At 47.6% G+C, this 21,316-nt stretch overlaps 1 protein-coding gene across 1 annotated transcript in view; it reads left to right on the top strand.

Moving 5' to 3' along the window:
- PKD1L1 (polycystin 1 like 1, transient receptor potential channel interacting) overlaps positions 1-21,316 on the top strand; it is a 901,078-nt gene that overhangs the window by 752,521 nt on the left and 127,241 nt on the right. The window contains exon 58 of the mRNA XM_073549827.1: positions 12,271-12,375. Coding sequence (XP_073405928.1) covers positions 12,271-12,375 — 105 coding nt within the window. The remainder of the gene's footprint in view (positions 1-12,270; positions 12,376-21,316) is intronic.

Genomic DNA, 21,316 nt, shown 5'->3' with positions numbered 1-21,316 from the left:
ATAATTGCCTTGTAATGTTTTCATTACCTGTTCTGTCCAGATGTCACCATATCCCAGAATTCCAAGTGGAGGAAGTTCACCGACCACCATATTGGGACACCCAAGTGATGGGTGTCTCAATAGGGAAACTGCTGCCGGTACCAACCTATTGCACGGCACAACAAGAAGCAAACAATCTTTGTATACTTATTCATAGGTCCCAGAGTATCATAGATAACCAGCAAGATCAGGATTTCAAAAATAAAGCTTAACATTTAATCTATAAGTTTAAAATGGACACAACTATAAAAAATCAAATCCCCACAAATAATGAAACATAATCAGTTTAGAGAGGGAACTGATTATGAATAAAGAGACTACCAGTAACACTGGCAAGAATTATTACAATAGAATTATAGATCAGACATAACAAAGATAAATCAGTACCACTGATGATCTACCACCGCCAGCGGAACACTGTCGCACCACACACACACATACGCTATACGCCGTATGCACCACACATTCACACACTCACACACACTCACACACACTCACACACACTCACACCCTCACACATGCAGGCGCAGTGAATCATTCAGCTGATCCCGGCAGCAGATGTGCGACATGTCTACAGGCAGAGGAAGCCGGTCACATTAAAGGGGATTTCCCACGAATGAAAGTTCATTTTAAAAATTGTCTGTGTCTGACCATGTATGGAGCATACGACATCTCCTGGGCAGGGGACGAAGCAAAAGACAATACTGAAATTACAGCAGGAAATCACAGAGGAATCATTTTGTGAGGTAAAATATTTCACTGACTGTTTTTAAACAATATTTTACCTCACAAAATATATCCTCTGCAATCTCCTGCTGTAATGTCAGTATTGTCTTTTGCTTCCTCCCTTGTCCAGGAGCTGTGGTATGTTCTGTACATGGTCAGACACAGGGGTGAGAGAGACAGAGCACAGGGGGGAGACAGTTCAAATGGGACAGCACATGAGGGGAGAACACAGCACAGGAAGGAGAGAGACAGCAAACAAGGGGGAGAGCACATGGGGTAGATAGGTCAAAGTAGAGAGCACAGACAGGAGAAGTCAGCACATGGGGAAAGAGTGTGGATAGGTGGGTGAGCACATGGGGGGAGAGATTCTCAATGCTGCAAAGCCTGCCCCCATCATGACATTACCGCCCTCCCAATGAGATAGCATCGGGCCTCCATCTAGTTTTCCCATAAGTGCCATTATACATAGGAGGTTTGCATATATTACACAGTGTATAGTGTCAGTGTTAACATAATAAAATGATCACCAATGGCATTATACAGAGGAGCTTTTTATATAGTACCAGAGTACAAGTAATAAAGTGATCACCGGTGACATTATACACATGTGCTCTGTATATAGTGACATAGTTCAGGTAATACTGTGATCAGTGGTGACATTATACACAGTAGCTCTGTATATAATCTCAGTGTACATGTACTACAGTGATCACCAGTAAAATTATACATGGAGCTCTGTATATAGTGTCAGTGTACTCATAACACAGTGCTCAATAGTGGCATTATACACGGAGCTCTGCATATAGTGTCTGTGTAAAGGTAGTACAGAGATCACCAGTGACCTTATACACAGGACCTCTGTATATAGTATACAGTGTATAATGTCAGTGTACAGGTAACACACTGACTCCCGCTGATGTCTATAGTTGAAGTCCTTCATCTTCATCCAGCAGAGACCACCATCACTTCTTCCAGCCAGGACTCGTCTCAGCAGAAAATAACACAGTTATTTAGAGCACATTCCCCAATTTTTCCCCAATCTCTACACTACACCAGATGAAGAAAAAAAGTGACTGTGTCGCCCTGCACAGTAACAGTTTCTCTCCTCCCCACTGAAAACAATATCCTCAAAATATACTCAAAAATAATATTCTTTAATTAGCTCCTACAGTAAGTATGTCCCACATCCTGCTCCCACATATCATACCATTCTGCCTCATGTCTCTCCATATTTCCCCCATGTCTCTCCATATTGCCCCTATGTCTACTGCCTTCATAGTCATCCATAGCAGTATAAGGCACCCATAGTCATCCATAGTAGTATAATGCACCCCATAATCATATATAATAGTATAATGCACCCCAATAGTCATACATAAAGTATAATGCACCCTCATATATAAAGTATAATGCACCCCCATAGGTATACACATGTGGTCGAAATTGTTGGTATCCCTCATTTAATGACATAAAAACCCACAATGGTCCCAAAAATAACTTCAAAAGTAATAATAAAGAAAAAATCTATGAAAATGAACAAATGAAAGTGAGACATTGCTTTTCAACCATACTTCCACAGAATTAAAAAAAGATAAAATAAAACTCATGAAACAGGCTTGGACAGAAATGATGGTACCCCTGAAAATAATGTGAGAAAAGGGACATGTTAAATCAAGGTGTGTCCATTAATTAGCATCACAGGTGTCTACAATGTTGGAATCAGTGAGTGAGCCTCTATAGAGGGCTACAGATACTCCCTGTGCTGTTTGGTGACATGGTTTGTATCACACTCAGCATGGACCATAGAAAGAAAATTATAGACAAACATGTTAAAGGTAAAAGTTATAAGACCATCTCCAAGCAGCTTGATGGTCCTGTGACTACAGTTGCACATATTATTCAGAAATTTAAGCTCCATGGGACTGTAGCCAACCTCCCTGGACATAGCTGCAGGAGGAAAATTGATCACAAATCAAAGAGACGGATAATACGAATGGTAACAAAAGAGCCCAGAAAAAACTTCTAAACAGATTATAGGTTAACTTCAAGCTCAAGGAACCTCAGTGTCAGATCGCACCATCCGTCGTTGTATGAGCCAAAGTAGACTTCATGGGAGACGACCAACAAACCATTGTTGAAAAAAAATCATAAAAAAGCCAGACTGGAATTTGCCAAACTACATGTTAACAAGCCACAAAGCTTCTGGGAGAATGTCCTTTGGACAGATTAGACAAAAATGGAACTTTTTGGCAAGCCACATCAGCTCTATATTCACAGATGGAAAATTGAAGCATATCAAGAAAACGGATTCTAGAGAGAAATGTGCTGCCCAGTGTCAGAAAGCTTGGTCTCAGTCGTAGGTCATGGGTCTTACAATAGGATAATGACCCAAAACACACAACTTAAAACACCGAAGAATGGCTAAGACAAAAACATTGGACTATTCTGAAGTGACCTTCTACAGTATGAGCCCTTACCTAAATCCTATTGAGCATCTTTGGAAAGAGCTGAAACATGCTGTCTGGAAAAGGCAACCTTCAAACATGAGACAACTGGAGCAGTTTCCTCTTGAGGAGTGGGCGAAAATACCTGTCGAGAGGTGCAGAAGTCTCATTGACAGTTACAGGAATCGTTTGATTGCATTGATTGCCTCAAAAGGTTGTGCAACAAAATATTAAGTTAAGGGTACCATCATTTCTGTCCAGGTCTATTTCATGAGTTTTATTTTTTAAAAATTCTGTGGAAGCATGGTAATGAATATGCGCTCCACACCTATGGGAATGGAGAGCAGTGCATATACATTACCGTTATGAATGGGGCCACATGACCGCTCGGCAGGAAGAGCTGCAGGCGCCGGCGACTGGAACGAGATGCAGTGCTAGCACCGAAGGAGCGCAGGTAGGTGAGTATGATGTCTGTGTGCTGGAAGACGGTGGCTGCAGCTGGCACTGTGTGCTATTACAGCAGTGTCACAGGCTTTAGCCACAGCCACCGGCTCCTGCCTCTGTGGCCCGCCGCTCCCCCTCCCCCGCTGGCTTTCCGGGAGATTGAATCGTGTATAAGCCAAAGGGGGCGTTTTCAACACAAAAAAGTATTGAAAAATGGCTTATACATGAGTATATGTGGGAGGAATGGCCCCCATCGAGTGTCCGGGCCGGAACCAAGGGAGCCGTCATCCGGGTTCCGGGGGAAACTGTTCCCGGGGGACAGAATTCGAGGATGGACCGTTCTGACAGACAGATGGGCTGGGGGAGGGACCAGTATAAAGGAGGCGGGGAATTCCCCGGACGATGAGTCAGCAGACCGGGACAGACTGCAGGAGAGCGTGGGAGCGACGGGAAGCTAGAGCGACTAACCAGTGCAAGAGAGGACGCTCACTGAGGACTCCAGAGGGACGGTGCCAAGGGGATTATCCAAGACTTGCTGCCCTGCTCCAGCCCGCGGCCACAGCGGCCCCAGTTCAACCCACGGCCGTTGCCGCCTCCTCTCAGCTCGCGGCTGCGGCCTACCCGCGGTCACCCACGGCTGCTGCCGCCTCTCCTCTGCCCGTGGCTGCGGCCTGTTCCCCGCCACCCACAGCCGCCCCTTGCTCATCCGTGGCTGCAGCAAGTACCGTGCCATCGGCGGTCACCACCGACCCGCTCAGGCCCGCAGCAGGAGCCGAGCCTCTGCTGAACGCGGACTCCCCGTCGCAGGTGTTTAGCTGCGCAGGTGGCCTGTCATCCGCCACGGCACAGGGGCTGTGGCCCACCCATCCAAGGACTTTGCCGGGCCCTGTGGGGCCCCAGTGTCGCCTGCTCGCCGTAGGGCGCAAAGACTCTGACAACGCCTCAGCAAATGGGCCCAGCAACTACTACACCGAAAGACCACCAACCCAAACAGCGAGGGATGTCTGGACAGCTACTAAGTTGACTTTTCAATTAAGGACCCGTAGTCTTCCAAACCTCGGCCCTATAGTGACCGGCTATTGCCGGAAGTAGTTGTGTTCGAATCTGGGGTGTTTGCTTGTCTAGAGCCCCTGCAAGGGCAATACGAGTTACCCCTATTTGGTGTTCAAGCTGTGACTGAGGAATGTTCCCCCAGTCTTATAAAAGTTATTTTAGAAAGCACCAGGTTGTCTTGCGACTCGTCACTGCATCCTGCGTACCTGCAAACACCACATTTGGCGTAGTCAGCAGGATGCAGTCTCCGAGTGCAGATGGCGGTGCACCTGATCAGAGTAGGGCTGCGGGCGCTGCGGATGATGGGGGTCACTGCTCCAGCATCTCCCTGGCGGCTATGCTAAGTAACTTGCCCCGGTTTTCTGGCTCCAATACCGTATTGTGGAGCTGGACCGAACGTATGCGGGGCCTCGTCCGTATGCACCCCATGACCTAGAGGCTGAGGTGGCCCTTATGGTGCTGGATGGGGAGGCCTGGAAGTCGGTTATGTTGAGACCCCTGGGGCCTCGCAACACCTTCGCCAGGGTCTTACAGATCCTGGAAGAGACCCACGGGGATCCAACAGACGTGGGGGAGTTGAGAACATGGTTGTTCAGTCAGATGCAGGGGGAGGGGGAGACCATCACCCAGTACATGAACGCCCTCCAGGAGCTACACACCGCCATAGAAAGGAAGGATGGAATGGGGGTAGGGCCCATCGACATTACATTGCGTGACCTGTTAGTGACTGGACTCCGGGACCCGCTAATCAAGCAGGCAATGCGGGAACAGGTATGAGTGAACCCACGTTTAGCCTTCTCCGAAGTGGGGAGTCAGGCCCGGGTGCGAGAGCAAGAGCAGGGGATAACGGCTCCTGTGGGGAAGGTCCGGAGCATGGAGTCCTCCGTAAGCGTGGTCGAAGAACCTCAATGGATTGAGAAAATGAGACAGGAACTGAAGAGTATCCGGGGTGAGCTGGCCAAAGTGAAGAAGAGAACAGAGCCCACCCCCGGCTGACCTGGCTACAACTCCGGGTCTTGGGGGCTTCGCAATACCCGGGGTGGCCGAGCCTCACCGCCCCGATGTTATGAGTGTGGAGAACTGGGCCACTTTGCACTGGAGTGTCCGCAGCGTGGGAGATACCCACCCTGGCGGACATTAAACTAGAGGGCTCCGGGCATGGGGGACGCCCCTTAGAACTGGTCGCAAAGTGCCCATTAGTAAGGGCCGAAGTTGAGGGTCGTGCTGTGCAGTGCCTAGTGGACACAGGGTCGCAGGTGATGACCATGCCAGCAACGTACTTCCGGCAGCATTTCCCGGAAGCGGCAAGGCTCCAGTGGGAGCCCATGATACGACTAGTGGCTGCAAACCATCTGCCGGTACCTGTCGCTGGGGTGGTGTGGTTTCAGATGACATTGTGTGGAAAATCCCTCGGTCGCCGGGGAGTGGTCTTAACCCAAGGAGAGACTAACGACCATCATCCGATCATCTTGGGCATGAACATACTGCGGGAGTTCGGCAATCTACTCCTCAACGATACCACGCAGACCCTAAGTCAGTGGGGTTCTCGCACGGCCCAGGGGGAGGTCTTCCAGCGGTTGGTGCGGGAGGCGCGAGTGCTCCAGAAGTGTCAGGAGGGTGAGGCGCTGGGCAAGGTCATCGCACCGACGGCCCCTCCGCTCGTGCTTCCTTCGGGGCAGACAGTGGTGGCTCTGCCGATCCGTGCCCGATACCACTGGAGGGCGTGGAGGTGCAGGTGGATCCATGTTACTCGGAGTGCCTGCACCCTGGCATCCTGGTGGCCCGCTCCCTGGCCACAGTGTGGGAAGGGACTGTCTTGGTACGTTGTGTCAACCTGGAAGATCAGGATATCGCCCTGAAGCCCTGGGCCGAGATGGCTAAACTAGTGAGGCCATTGGAGGAGATGCTACCGGACCCCGCGGTCCAGTTGAGGGTGCAACCCGAAGATCCCTGGGCAGTGATGGTACAGACCCAACAGGCTGCCGCATCATCGACCCAAGAAAAAGGTCGAGTCATCCTGGAGAGAATGCGGGCCGAAGTGTCCGGCCTAGCGCCAGCCCAGCTTCTCCAAGTAGAGACACTTCTTGGACAATTTTACAGTGTCTTCACCAGCCACGAAGATGACTTCGGATGTATCACGGCCATCACGCATGGGATCCCCACGGCAGGTGCGGGCCCCATCCGGGATCGATATCGGCAAATATCACCGCAGCTATACCAGGAAGTGAAAACCGTGCTAGCCCAAATGCTTCGGAAGGGGGTCATACGAGAGAGCCAAAGCCCTTGGGTGGCCCCTATTGTCCTGGTTCGGAAAAAAGATGGCACTTTGCGTTTTTGCGTGGATTATCGGAAGTTGAACGCCTGCACCATCAAGGATTCGTATACACTGCCCCGCATAGAAGAGTCTCTGTCCGCCCTGGGGAACGCAACATACTTTTCAACCCTTGAGCTGGCCAGTGGGTACTGGCAGGTGCCGATGTCGGAGGAAGACAGGGCCAAGACGGCAATCATCCTTCCCATGGGACTGTTCGAGTTCAATCGGATGCCGTTTGGGCTGGCAAATGCCCCAGGAACTTTCCAGTGGTTGATGGAGCGGTGTCTAGGAGACCTCAACTTTGAAGCCACATTGATATACCTGGACGATATTATCATCTACTCTGCCACATTCGAGGACCACCTGAAGTGGTTGGGGCAGGTGCTCGGCTGGCTGCAGAAGTACAGGTTAAAGGTAAAGCCCCAGAAATGCCACCTGTTCCGCACCCAAATCGAGTACCTTGGGCATACCGTCTCGGCAGAGGGTGTCCGACCATCCCTGGAAAAGGTCACTGCCGTCCAGGGGTGGCCTACCCCTGAGACGGTGAAGGACGTGCGGGCCTTCTTGGGGCTGGCCGGCTATTACCGTTGGTTCATGAAAAATTTTGCACGCCGAGCTTGAGCAGTGCAGGACCTGCTGAAGGGGGCTCCTGTCGGGGCGAATGGTCGGGAGATCCAGTGGCAGCAACCACAAGAGGATGCGTTTCAAGATCTCAAGACTGCGCTCTCGGACACCCCGGTATTGGCATATGCGGATTTCTCGCAACCATTCATCCTACATACCGACGGGAGCCTTCAGGGACTAGGAGCTGTGATGTCACAGGTGCAGGGTGGCCGGGAGAGAGTGATCGCCTATGGTAGCCGGTCACTGCACGACTCAGAACGCAACCCGGACAATTACAGCTTCTTTTAGCTCGAGCTCCTCGTGGTGGTGTGGGCAATGACGGAGCGGTTTGCAGAGTACCTGGCGGGCTCCGAGGTAGTAGTGCGGACCGATAACAACCCATTAGCCCATTTGGAGAAGGCCAAACTGGGGGCCCTCGAGCAACTATTCAATTATAAGATCATCTACAAACGGGGAGCTGAAAACGTGCACTTCGACGCGCTCTCCAGAATCCAACACACCACCCCAGGGAGAAGTCGAGACGACAAATTAGAGGCAGATGAGACGCCGTTCGCCCTCACCACCGTCGCGCCTACGCGCCTACGTCAACGCGCAGGAAGTGCCTCATTCGGGACTCCAAGGAGGGATTCTGGAACAGCCCCGCGACAACAAGAAGATACAGAAATTGGACTCCTGCGCTGATGGGTGGCCACCGGTAAATTGCCCAGGGGCTCACAAAGACAGACTTTGACCCAAGATATGTTGATGCTGTTGCACCAGTGGGAAAAACTAGCCATCAAAAAAGGACTTTTATATCGAAAAGCCACGTCACGAACCACGTCAGCTACGAAATGGCAGGTGATCGTGCACGGAGCCCATCTCAACCAACTGGCCCAGGAAGCCCATGAAAAGTGGGCTCATTTTGGTGCTGAAAAGACTTTACAATGGCTACAGCAGATAGTGTACCACCCACGCTTGCACACTGCTGTAGAAGAAGTTTGTCGAACCTGCCGTTCGTGTGAGCTCGCTAAACCCCCCGTGCAACGAGCCCCGGTGCAAACTATTGTAACATCAGCCCCTCTGGAGCTTCTTATGGTGGACTATCTAGCCATAGGTCCTGCCTATCAGGGGTATGCACATTGCCTCGTTATGGTCGACCATTTCACCAAGTTTGCCGTGGTCACCCCCACCCGAGACCAAACAGCGGAGTCGGCCACCTATGCGATTTGTAAGAACTTTATTCAAGTGTACGTTTGTCCACAACGAATACATTCTGACCAAGGGGCGTGCTTCCTAGGAAAAGTCATGGAAGAGCTACACCATCTGTATGGTATCGATAAATCGCAGACTATGCCATACCACCCGCAGGGAAATGGAGCTTGCGAGCGATTCAATCATACGCTAATCCAAATGCTGCGCACCCTGGAGAGCGACCGCAAGGCCCGCTGGCCTGAATACAGTATGGTATGGGTGTATAACAACCGGGTGCATCGAGTGACTGGTTACACCCCCTACTCATTGCTGTTCGGACGAGAAGGCAAAGGCATTACGGAGGTGGAATTGAACCCGGAGGAACCACAACCCTGGACCGGGGTATCCTCGTGGGTCTGAAACCACCGGCATCGGCTGCAGACCCTCCACCGTATCATCCATACGAAGCTCCAGGATCTAGAACACCAAGGGGGAGCACTACCCCCACCCATTGATTTTCAAGCTGGGGATCGGGTACTTGTACTTGATCAACACCCCCAAAACAAGTTAGAACCCCGGAGGGAGGTGAACCCGTACCGAGTGTTGCGCCGAATAAGCCCTGACGGGCCTGTGTACGAAATACAATCTGAAGGAAACAATGCGCCTCTCACTCGGGTTGTGTACCGTAACATGTTACGACCATGTACATCTACCGATCCCCCACGACCCAAACTGACCCCCCAGGTCCCTGACCCCCCCGCCTATGGTCTGGGACCTGGATGATGAAGAGGACTTCCCCGTCACATCTGCGGGGTGCCCCTGCAGTGGCACTACCGTAGACCCGGAAATCCCACCAGAACCAACTAGTTGACCACCCTCCACCACCCCAGAAGACTCCACTACACCCGAGCTTCGACGCTCCGAGCGGTCAGCAGCTGGCAAACCTCCTGAATGTTACGAACAGGACCAGTTCGTATGGCGACAAGGACTGTCGTCTCAAAAGTCTAACCCAAGTCTACAAAAACCCTCGCCCGAGGACTGGCGAGCATACAGGGTGGGGGATTGTGGGATGAATGGCCCCCGTCGAGTGTCCGGGCCGGAACCAAGGGAGCCGTCATCTGTGTTCCGGGGGAAACTGTTCCCGGGGGACATAATTCGATAATGGACCGTTCTGACAGACAGATGGGCTGGGGGAGGGGCCAGTATAAAGGAGGCGGGGAATTCCCCGGACGATGAGTCAGCAGACCGGGACAGAGACTGCAGGAGAGCGTGGGAGCGACGGGAAGCTAGAGTGACTAACCAGTGCGAGAGAGGACACTCACTGAGGACACCAGAGGGACGGTGCCAAGGGGATCGTCCAAGACTTGCTGCCCTGCTCCATCCCGCGACCACAGCGGCCCCAGTCCAATCCACGGCCATTGCCGCCTCTCAGCCCGTGGCTGCGGCCTACCCGTGGTCACCCGTGGCTGCTGCCGCCTCTCCTCCGCCCGTGGCTGCGGCCTGTTCCCCGCCAACCACAGCCGCCCCGTGCTCGCCCGTGGCCGTAGCAAGTACTGTGCCGTCGGCGGTCACCACCGTCCCGCTCAGGCCTGCAGCAGGTGGCCTGTCATCCACCACCGCACATCGCTGCCGCTGTCCCCAGTCCAGGGGCTGCGGCCCACTCGTCCAAGGACTTCGCGGGGCCCTGTGGGGCCCCAGTGTCACCTGCGCGCCGGAGCAACTGGGCCCAGCAACTACTACGCCGAAAGACCACCAACCCGAACGGCGAGGGACGTCTGGACAGCAGCTAAGTTGACTTTTCAATTAAGGACCAGTAGTCGGCCAAACTGCGGCCCTATAGTGACCGGCTATTGCCGGAAGTAGTCGTGTTCTACTCTGGGGTGTTTGCTTGTCTAGAGCCCCTGCGAGGGCAACACGTGTTACCCCTTTTTTGGTGTTCAAGCTGTGACTGAGGAAAGTTCCCCCAGTCTTATAAAAGTTATTTTAGAAAGCACCAGGTTGTCTCGCGACTCGTCACTGCATCCTGCATACCTGCAAACACCACATATATACGGTGAATATAGTCACATATAGTGTGCACCACTGGCAAATAATCATGTCATTTTAACCGCATGATGAAAGCTGTAAAAACATAACACAAAACAAAATGATGGAATTGTGTTTTTTTCTTCACCATTTCACCCCACCTGGAATTGTTTCCATGTTTTATGTACACTGTTCAAAAAAATAAAGGGAACACTTAAACAATAGAATATAACTCCAAGTAAATCAAACTTTTGTGAAATCAAACTGTCCACTTAGGAAGCAACACTGATTGACAATCAATTTCACATGCTGTTGTGCAAATAGAATAGACAACAGATGGAAATTATTGGCAATTATCAAGACACCCTCAATAAAGGAGTGGTTCTGCAGGTGGGGACCACAGACCACATCTCAGTACCAATGCTTTCTGGTTGATGTTTTGGTCACTTTTGAATGTTGGTTGTGCTTTCATACTCGTGCTAGAATAAGATGGATTCTACAACCCACACAAGTGGCTCAGGTAGTGCAGCTCATCCAGGATGGAACATCAATGCGAGCTGTGGCAAGAAGGTTTGCTGTGTCTGTCAGCATAGTGTCCAGAGGCTGGAGGCGCTACCAGGAGATAGGCCAGTATGCCAGGAGACATGGAGGGAGCCGTAGGAGGGCAACAATCCAGCAGCAGAACCACTACCTCAGCCTTTGTGCAAGAAGGAACAGGAGGAGAACTGCCAGAGCCCTGCAAAATGACCTCCAGCAGGCCACAAATGTACATGTGTTTGCACAAACGGTTCGAAACTGACTCCATGAGGATGGTCTGAGTGCCTGACGTCAACAGATGGGGGTTGTGCTCACAGCCTAACACCGTGAAGGACGCTTGGCATTTGCCACAGAACACCAGGATTGGCAAATTCGCCATTGGAGCCCTGTGCTCTTCACAGATGAAAGCAGATTCACACTGAGCACATGTGATACACGTGACAGAGTCTGCAGACGCCGTGGAGAGCGATCTGCTGCCTGCAACATCCTTCAGCATGACCGGTTTGGCAGAGGGTCTGTAATGGTGTGGGGTTGCATTTCTTTGGAAGGTCGCACGGTGTTGGGCAGTGAGCACAACCCCAATCTGTGGATGTTACATGATAAAGTGAACGGTGTCATTTAAAATTACAACTTGTCCCCCAAAATAGAGCCTGTCATATGGCTATGTTGATTAAAAAATAATAAAGTTATGGCTCTTGGAATGAGATGGGGGAAATAAAGCTGAAAAATAGAAAATTGCCCAATCATTAAGGGGTTAATCCCTCACTTGCTATATATAAATCCAGGTGCAAAAGGTCTGGAGCATTTCCTTTACATGGCAATATTTTGGCATGATTAAATTATTATTTTTTTAATATGAAAGGATAGCAAATAATTCAGATTTTTTTTTTACAGCTAATGTACCTCGGAATGACACTTATATACTTTTATTTACAACTCAATATTATGACTCAGAGGGGTGTCAGAAGCTACTGGCAGGAACCTTGGAATTGGGTGGAGGTAATGAAAAGCTAAGATAATTCTACTTTTTCATGTTTAACTTTGAGCTGTTATCTGTGTTCAATAGTTGGTAAGTTCTATCAGATGTATGTAAGCAGGTGAAAGGATGCAGTAACGCAGGGAATGCAGAGCAAGGACTAACAACAGTGCAATTTAATTTATAACAATAATGAACTCCTCACAGGGAGGTAACTGGTAATTAACAGTAGAATTATGGAATAATACATCAATCTTATTATTAAACTTCACTTATGACTTCTCTGCTCCTCAATTGCATGCAGTCTGAGAGTTGAAATACCAGCAGCGGCCGCCACTGCATCTTCAGGCGTAACCTGCCAACACTCAATCTAGCTTCTGGTGGCAATGGGCGGTCCTCGGTTTTGCCCGTTTTGCCCTTAGTCCATTAATCTGTAAATCCGGAGCGGGAAGTACCGTAGAAGTCTCTATCCGGTGCGTGCTCTGTTGCATTCCTGTCAGTGAAGTGGAACACGCCTCACAATCCTGCACCTGGCACTCGCTTCTTAATGCGAGCACCACACACTACTGAGCGCCCGATGCTCTGCATGCTCTCTGACTCCCAGAGTCCCTCAAGTAACCACTGCCGGGTCTCCACACTTTCTCTTGCTCTGCAGCATGTTTAAGACGTGTCCTTCTGTTCTCTGCCGGCGGGAAACTTCTCTCTTTTCCTGCGCTTCTTGGTCTCCCCCCTGGTCTCGCCACGCCCCCGCTCACCAGGTCATGAGTCATGTACGGTTCCCCATTCTTTTCCTATGGCAACACTGGATGCAGCCACAACAGTTCTGGACCCGGCATTGCACAGGTACCCGCAGCCATGTCTTCCTCCTTACATGTTTATGTGTTCCTGTGTCAATTAAGCAAAATCTATTTCTTGTCTTTGTGAATTGGATTAGCACTCCACAGTGGTTTACTGTAAATTCAGGATGATGTATACTACTAGACTAGAATAGAATGAAGAAAACTGAGCCATCAAAATGTAATATAAATCAAGATTCTGCTTCTGTAAACAGGAGCAGTATTGAAATAGAAAAATACAGTTTGTTACTTAGGGTCCAATCAACTGGCCGTCATTTTGCCTAATTTGATTAGAGTAAATAACAAAAAAATCAAAATCCTGCAGAATACAAATTTTTTAAATGATTCTAATAGAATTCAATTCAACTTGAATAAATTCTCCAATGTCTAGTCAATATAGCACTTTTACCACAGACTGAGCACTGTAAAAAATAAGTACTAATTTGGGAGAAATTACATTTTTACTTTTGGACATTTGCTGCAAATTAACCCCTTAATAAAATTCATAAATTACTTGAGGGCTATCTCCTCCAAAACAGGGTTACATCTCAGGGTTTTATTTTTATTTATTTTTTCCTTTAAACCTCTGCATTTGTTGGCCAATGCTTTGTATATCCCGAAATTAGTTGTCTTCTATTCTTCATAGTCCTTTTTCACTGGAGCTCTTTTGAATATACAGTCAAAAGATTAGGGGCATGTGGTATTTTTTAAAACTAGGAAAAGCATAATATTTTGAGAGTTGTCTCTTCACAATGACACCAGAGCACAACATATTGGACGCTGAAATGCTACCTCCCAAGATAAATTCCTAGAGGTGCGCAGTTTCCAAATTGAGTTCTTTTTGGACTTGTTTCTTGTATTTTGGCACCTCAAGTCCTTTTCAAACTCAAGGCAGCAAAATTCACAATGTATTCCTTCTTTTCAAAGATCAATCAAGTAGAACGCTATGGCCAACTATGGGATATTTCAGAAAACTGCAGAAACAGTAATAATTAGTGAGTTGCAATTTCCTACCGCATTCTGCTGTCTTACAGTAAACAAAAAATTGATTCAAATGCAATATCTGCTTAGAAAGTAATAAATATTTACAGTACATTTTATGTCCACATTGCTCTGCTTCATAGAAAATAGCTAATGAGTCAAAAATTATTAAATACTTTTTAAAATTTGTTTTTTGTCGTAGAATTCTAATATTTAGGCCTCTTACAGCCACTTGAGAACAAAATTGGTCTTTAAAACAGTAAAATAGGTTTCTGAAAGTGTAAAATGTTGCTTCTTTACTTACAAATAGGGATGAGTGTAACCAAAAGGTAAAGTTCGGGGTTCGTACAAGACACATAGTTCACTGCCAAATAAAGTTTGTTAAAAGGCTGCAGCACAGCAAATCAACAAGATTTTAGGCTGTGGGCACTTACGAAGCCACTTACATCACAGCTATGCCAACTATGTGCTCTGACTAGCGTAGGGACAGGACACTGCTCAAGTGAGGGACAGTGTAAAAGAAGTAAATAACAATAAAAAATTACCCGGTGACAATATCCATGAACTTTCCCAACCCATTAATATCAGTCCCCTGCTGTCTGCTTTGCATTTGCTGGTTATTAAAAATAGGGTGGATCCCATCTTTTTCTGGTTCCAGCAATTTTAATAACCAGCAAAGGCAAAGTAGACAACTGGTAACTGATATTACTATGCTAGGAAAAGCCATGAACATTGGCCTCTTCCCTGTAAATTAAAACCAACTAACAGCTGTCTGCTTTTTCTTGTCTCGTTATTAAAAAATAGGGGGTAACCCAAGTCATTTTTTTTCATTTATTTATTAGCAAGTACAGTAAACTACAAATGCAAGGCACTACTCACTCCTCCACTTGGACCTCTCCCTTCTGGTTCAAGATTACCTTTTATATTTTTTTTATTCTTTGTTATTTTAAGTAATCTCCCTATCCACATTTGTTTGCAGGGCAATTGTTCTGCTCTTACACTTATTTTGCTTCCTTTTGCCGCCCCATAGCCCTCACTACTGTCATGATCCAGTCCAGAGATTGTTTTCAGCTGTCTTCTATCTGGACTGGTCATGCGGGGGTCAATCCCCTCTGCCTCATTTTGGAGCCGACTGGGCTATTTCATTCTTGTTTCCCATCTCTGATACCATGCTCCCTGACTGGCTTTTACTCTGGCCTCTACCCGACTATGGCTTACTTCTCATGTTTTGGATACCCCGTTCTCGGTAGGTTCTGACTTCTGGCTTCTTTCTGACTAAGTGCATTGCTGTGATCTCTGGTACTTTGTCTTCCTGTTTGTTGCTGACTCCGACTTGTCTGACCACTCTTTCGTTTCATGTGACACCTGTGCTGCTGCTCTTTGTTACTACGCTGTGTGTGTGCAACCTCTCTTCCTTCACCAGCACCCCCTGGTGGAGGTTGCGCTGTACTGCACTGCAGCAGTACATTACAACTACGACCATTTTACAGCCTATTTACAGCACCAAAGTTCAGGTCCCCATTGGTTTCTATGGAGATCGGGTTCTGGTTCCCAAACCAAACTTTGGATTAAAGTTCGTCCGAATCCGACAAACTCGAATATCCACGAGTCAGCTCATCCCTACTTACAAGCCTTGTAATGTTCCCAAAAAATAAATGGACTTATGAGAAATGATACAAACAGAAAGTAGATATTTGGTAACTATAATTGCTACTTTGTGACATTTGTCTGTTTGAACAGCAGACACATTAAATTTATGTTTTTTTATAAAAAAAAACATCACCTTAATAAGTAGAAAGTTCTCTTTCTTTTAAGGAAGATTAATGTTACACGATGGATCCAAACTAGGGATGAGCGAGTAGTGTAGTATTCGGACTCGCTGTACTCGTTACGAGTACCTCCTAATACTTGGGTACTCTTAACGAGTAGCGAGTCCAATGTAAGTCTATGGGAAATGTGATTAATGGGCTGTGTGTGTGAGTTGGGCTGGGCGGGGACTGTGCAAAAACTGTTGCGGGCTGTGCGGGACTGTGCTGGCCTGTGCAAAGACTGTGCCGGCCTGTCCTGGCCTGTGTGAAGACTGTGCCGGGCTGTGCAGGACTGTGCTGGCCTGTGCGAAGACTGTGCCGGGCTGTGCGGGACTGTGCTGGGCTTAGCAGGTACTGTGCGAGGACTTTGCCAGGCTGTGTGGGACTGTGCTGGCCTGTGCGGGACTGTGCTGGGCTGTGCGGGACTGTGCTGGGCTGTGCGGGACTATGCTGGGCTGTGCAGGTACTGTGCTGGGCTGTGCGGGGACTGTGCAGGCTGTGCCGAATATTGCAAGGTGAGTAATGAAATACTCACCAGGATTCGAGTACCACGAGTACCGCATTACTCTCCGAGTACCGAATCCTAACGAGCATACTCGCTCATCCCTAATCCAAACTAAAAAATAGAAAACAGACACCAAACATTAAACAAAACAAAAACTTAATGCTGCATTTTTTTCATTGCAAAAATGGGCACAATGCGGAAACCAGGTGGACCTAAAGATAGTGATTGGTGACCTTCTGCATCAGTTTGGATCCATTTAACATCATATCTGTTTCTCAACAAGCTAAAATTCTCTGTTCCTAAAACAGTCTTTTTTCCTTTGTGTTTAATAAGGTTCTCCTATATTCTGCCTCATGGCCAAACTGTAAGTGTTGGGCACTCAGACTGCCGTCCCATGGTGTCTGTTTACCATTACTCATGTTTAGTAATGTCCGCAGATAGCTGAAACTCGATTGAAAAAGAGCATGTTGAAGAGTCCAGTAGAAGGTTTATTCTCAGCTGAATCCTTGCATAATGCAATTACAGTAGGTAAAAAGAGACTTTCATTTTACAGAGCTGTATAAATGTTTGTCTCCAAGATGGAGAAAGACTCAAAGATGGAGAAGAAGGGAGGGGTTACAGAAATGAGAGTCACATGTGAAGGGGGAAGAGAAAACATCTAAAAGGGACAGATCTATATACAGTAATGAAAACAACAATATGATTAAATGCAGTACTGTCTGTATGATTCTAAATCATGGGACATGACACTCCCCATCTGAAATCTGATTTCATGATGATTCAACTTGACATGACGTGTTACGATGATGATCAACGATGTCCTAGAAACCTGGAAGACAAAAAAGAAGCACAATATGCAAAAATAAGCTGTAACAGTTGTAAGTTCAATTCTTGGTTGATGACGTGAAGTCCTCAATGGATGGATAGTCCAAGTCCATAGGAGAACCTATCTTCAGATTGGGGAAGCCGCAACATGCAAACACTTCCACCAGCCCAAACAATCCAAGATGAAAGTTCAAGTTCTTTACAGCTAAGGGTGTATGTCGTTATGCTCTCCATCATGAGCTGTGTCCAGTAGAAATATCTTTCATGTGATGTTTTCCTTCGGTAAAAGCAGTACAAGTTTGGTGACTGGGCGAAGGAAAACTCATGATGAACCACCATTAGTAACCTTGACTTCCAGCTTTCGGGTCTTTCCATTTTCACTTGGTAAAGCCTTGGTGATAAGACCCATTGGCCAGTCAATGCGATGAGCTTCTTTGTCTTTTAGGAGGACGAGGTCTCCTTCTTGAAGGTTGAGTTTCGCCGACTGCCATTTGTGATGGCCCGGGAGCAGATGCAAGTATTTGGTCTTCCAATGGTGCCAAATGACATTAGGCAGATGTTGTACCTGCTTACACTGACGTTTGTACATGCCATTATGGTTGAAATTTCCTGGAGGAATTGTGGCGGCTCCAATTTTCTGTGTAAGAAGATTTGCTGGTGTAGATGTCATTGGGGCGTCAGGGTCTGACAACACTGGTAACTGCAGTCTGGCATTTATTATAGCAGACACTTCTGCACTTTCTATTGCCAGTATGGCAGCACAAAGTTCAAGCCTTGGTATGGAATGTGCGGGTTTCGGGGTGTCGTAGCTGCTTTTGTTCTGACCAAGCGTCAGCTGTCCATATCACCAGTGAGTCCGAATTGTGACGTTTCTCGCCCTTCAGTTCACAAGCGCTTGGAGACAAAGTGACACACACACTGGTCGTGGCTAAATCACTTTATCTGACGTAATGAAATATAAGACATGTTTTTATACCATTTACAACAATATGTGACGCTATGGAGCTCATTTGGCCCCCCACCATCACCTCAGGGTCGTACCTTGTTTTTATATAGCCAGAACATGTTGTTGAGAACAAATATGATAACAAGTATAGTTTTCCTTGAAGACAGAGACTACTAGTCTACATAAGAATAATTCTAGCAATAAGGCAAAAGGCAATTGAAGTCTTAAAGGCATTTAAAGGGATATAAAAGCAAACCATTTACTCTTCTATATCAATTTCCCCCTTTTGTAAATGGTATAACCTTTGCTACAGGGTCAGGTGATGTCCACAAAGGAGCTACTGTCTCATGGGTCTAGTACCCATAAGGGGGCTTCCTACCTGCTTCGCCCATCCACCCTCAGTGTGGACACTCACCTTCCCCATCAGCAATGGCTACCTGGGATCTATGATACACTACCGAAGGTTCAGCCTTAGATTTTTTTCCCACACATACATTATTCAGTAACTTAAGTAATACATATATTAGCGCTTTTACGGCTACATAAAACAATAAGCAAAACAACAAAATTTGCATACAAGTCTGCAAAATGCCAAAAATCCATCCTGCTAAGCCATTAAACCAATTTGCTGGATTTAGGAAAGAGAATGTGTTACCCCACCAGGAGTCTCTCTTTGCACTATGTTGCTTTAACCATTGGTCTCTAAGTTCACCTATTTTGTCTATACTGGCCCTGATCTGGAGGTTGCCAGCAGGGTCGATATAATTACAACAGGTGGGACCAATTATCTGACACATTCCTCCTTCTTTTGCTGTCAGGTAATCTAGTACTATAGTATGCTGGTTAGTAACTACGATTAATTGTCTCTGTATTGTATTAGTCTCATTTAGAACTTCAAGAATCTCGAAAATCTGATCGTCCAGGTAGTCGGTAGCTTCCACTAATTTATCCCACATTTGTGTTATGAAGGGGTATATTAGCAAACTACTGAATATTTTATTTGTTATCCCCATTTCAACTAGATGCGGCCTACCATTTGGCCGGGGCTTATTGTCTGCAGCCCTTCTATACAAAGTGTGAATTGGAACTGCTGCTGTGTCTATTTTACTATGAGGAACTATGAAAGTGGCTGGCGTTAGTTTGGCAAGAGTGCAAACCCCTCTTATGTCCGGGCTCACCCACCTGTAGGCACGATGTCCGCAAACCAAGAATACTCCGTCAGGGAGAACACAAACGTGACCAGGGGTCTGTATACATTGGTATAAACTCAAAAGTCCTGACATAGGCTTATGGGCGCACCAAGTATTATTCATTTGTTTTCCCCTTATACCAGATGTACATTTACCCCTTTCTTTCCTTATTATTTTACCCGTAGATGCTCTACAGCCTTCAATACCATCCTGGTACACCGTCTTATTAACCTGTGTTTGATCATGAGTGTATATGCGGAAGCAATTATTGTCCTCACCACAGGTGTCTGCTCCAGTGTGTTGAAGACTGAACCACAGTCCATCATTGGGAATAGGGTCTGAGTGAGGGATTTCAGTCCTCCTCCTGGCGACCATATTTCCGACATCTGAGTCATATTCCCGCCACCACATTTGTACCTTAGGCCGCGTTATATTAAACTGAAACCAGGGATTAGCGGCCCATCCGATTATAGCCAATGAGGCAGATATGTCACGGGGCACATCTTTTCCCCAAAACCTAGATTGAGTCCAAGTCTCATTGTGTATGCAGTGTGGGGTTAATACCTCCCATGGCTCCAGAGGTAAGGCCAAGTACGGCATAGTCCTTGCAGATACTGGGCTGTGTGTGCAGATCCAACAGTCTTTCGGTTTCTGTCCTTCCATGTCCTTTATAAGAAGGGCATGATGCCGAATAAGTTTGTTGTCCCAGTCAACATTTAAGAGGTTGTCCTGTGTCTCTGTAGAATGCAGTAACCCTGTCACTGCCAGCAAGGTGTTGAGGAGAACAGTCATTCTGCTGGTGAAAGGACCTTCTTGCAATGACTGGCGTGGATCCAGGTTGGCTTTCCTTCAAGTTTTACTGAGGTGGATGTGGTCAGCTGGACTTGGAAGGGGCCATCAAATCGTGGGTCCAGGCTCCTTCTCACGTGCCTGCGTATAACCACCCAATCTCCTGGATTCAGCTGATGCACATCTGCACTGGCATTAGGATCTGGAATGGATGAGAACACATGTTTATGCACCAGATTAAGTCTTTCCTGCAAGGCCTGGACATAGGCTGTCATAGACCCGTGTTGCATTTGCAGCACCTGTGGGAAGTACAGACCAGTCTTTGGTGCACTACCAAACAGGACTTCAAAGGGAGACAAGCCTGTCTTTCTATTTGGAGTGTGTCTGACTGAAAAGAGTGCAAGAGGCAAGCACTCTACCCAGCTCTTTCCTGTGTCTGCCATGGCCTTTTGAATTTTCAGTTTAAGTGTCCCATTTAGTCTTTCTACCTTCCCACTACTTTGTGGCCTATATGGTGTATGAAATGCTTGCTGTACACCCAGGGCCTGCATGACTTCCCTCATTATTTCTCCCGTGAAGTGTGTACCCCTATCACTTTCTATGGTTTCTGGGACACCATACCTGCAGATCAGTTCTTTCATCAGTTTGTCTGCAGTTGTTTTAGCAGTTGCAGATTTTACCGGATAGGCTTCCGGTCAGCCAGAGAAGAGATCTACACATACTAGGACATATTCATACACTCCTACCTTTGGTAGCTGTATGTAATCAATCTGCAGTCTCTGAAACGGGTAGAGAGGCCTAGGTGTCGCTTTCTTAGGGACTTTTACCGTTTTACCTGGGTTGTGCTGTGTACAGATGAGGCATGATTGTACAAGTTTCGCGGCTGCGTAACTGAAACCAGGAGCGATCCAGAAGGCATCCACCATGGCACACATGTGACTTTTGGAGGCGTGCGTGGGGCCATGTGTTGCTTGCGCCATAATTGGAAACAGGGACTTCGGTAGACACAACTTATCCTTATTCTCCCATACTCCATTTGAGTTCAGCTCAGCTCCCAGTCTCCCCCAGTGTTCCTTCTCTGTTT

This window comes from Dendrobates tinctorius, unplaced genomic scaffold (genome assembly GCF_039654945.1).
Source record: "Dendrobates tinctorius isolate UK_male_01 unplaced genomic scaffold, ASM3965494v1 ptg000162l, whole genome shotgun sequence".
In the NCBI taxonomy this organism is placed as follows: domain Eukaryota; kingdom Metazoa; phylum Chordata; class Amphibia; order Anura; family Dendrobatidae; genus Dendrobates; species Dendrobates tinctorius.
Note: the sequence above shows the minus strand (reverse complement) of the source record. Positions and strands in the feature narration are given on the sequence as shown.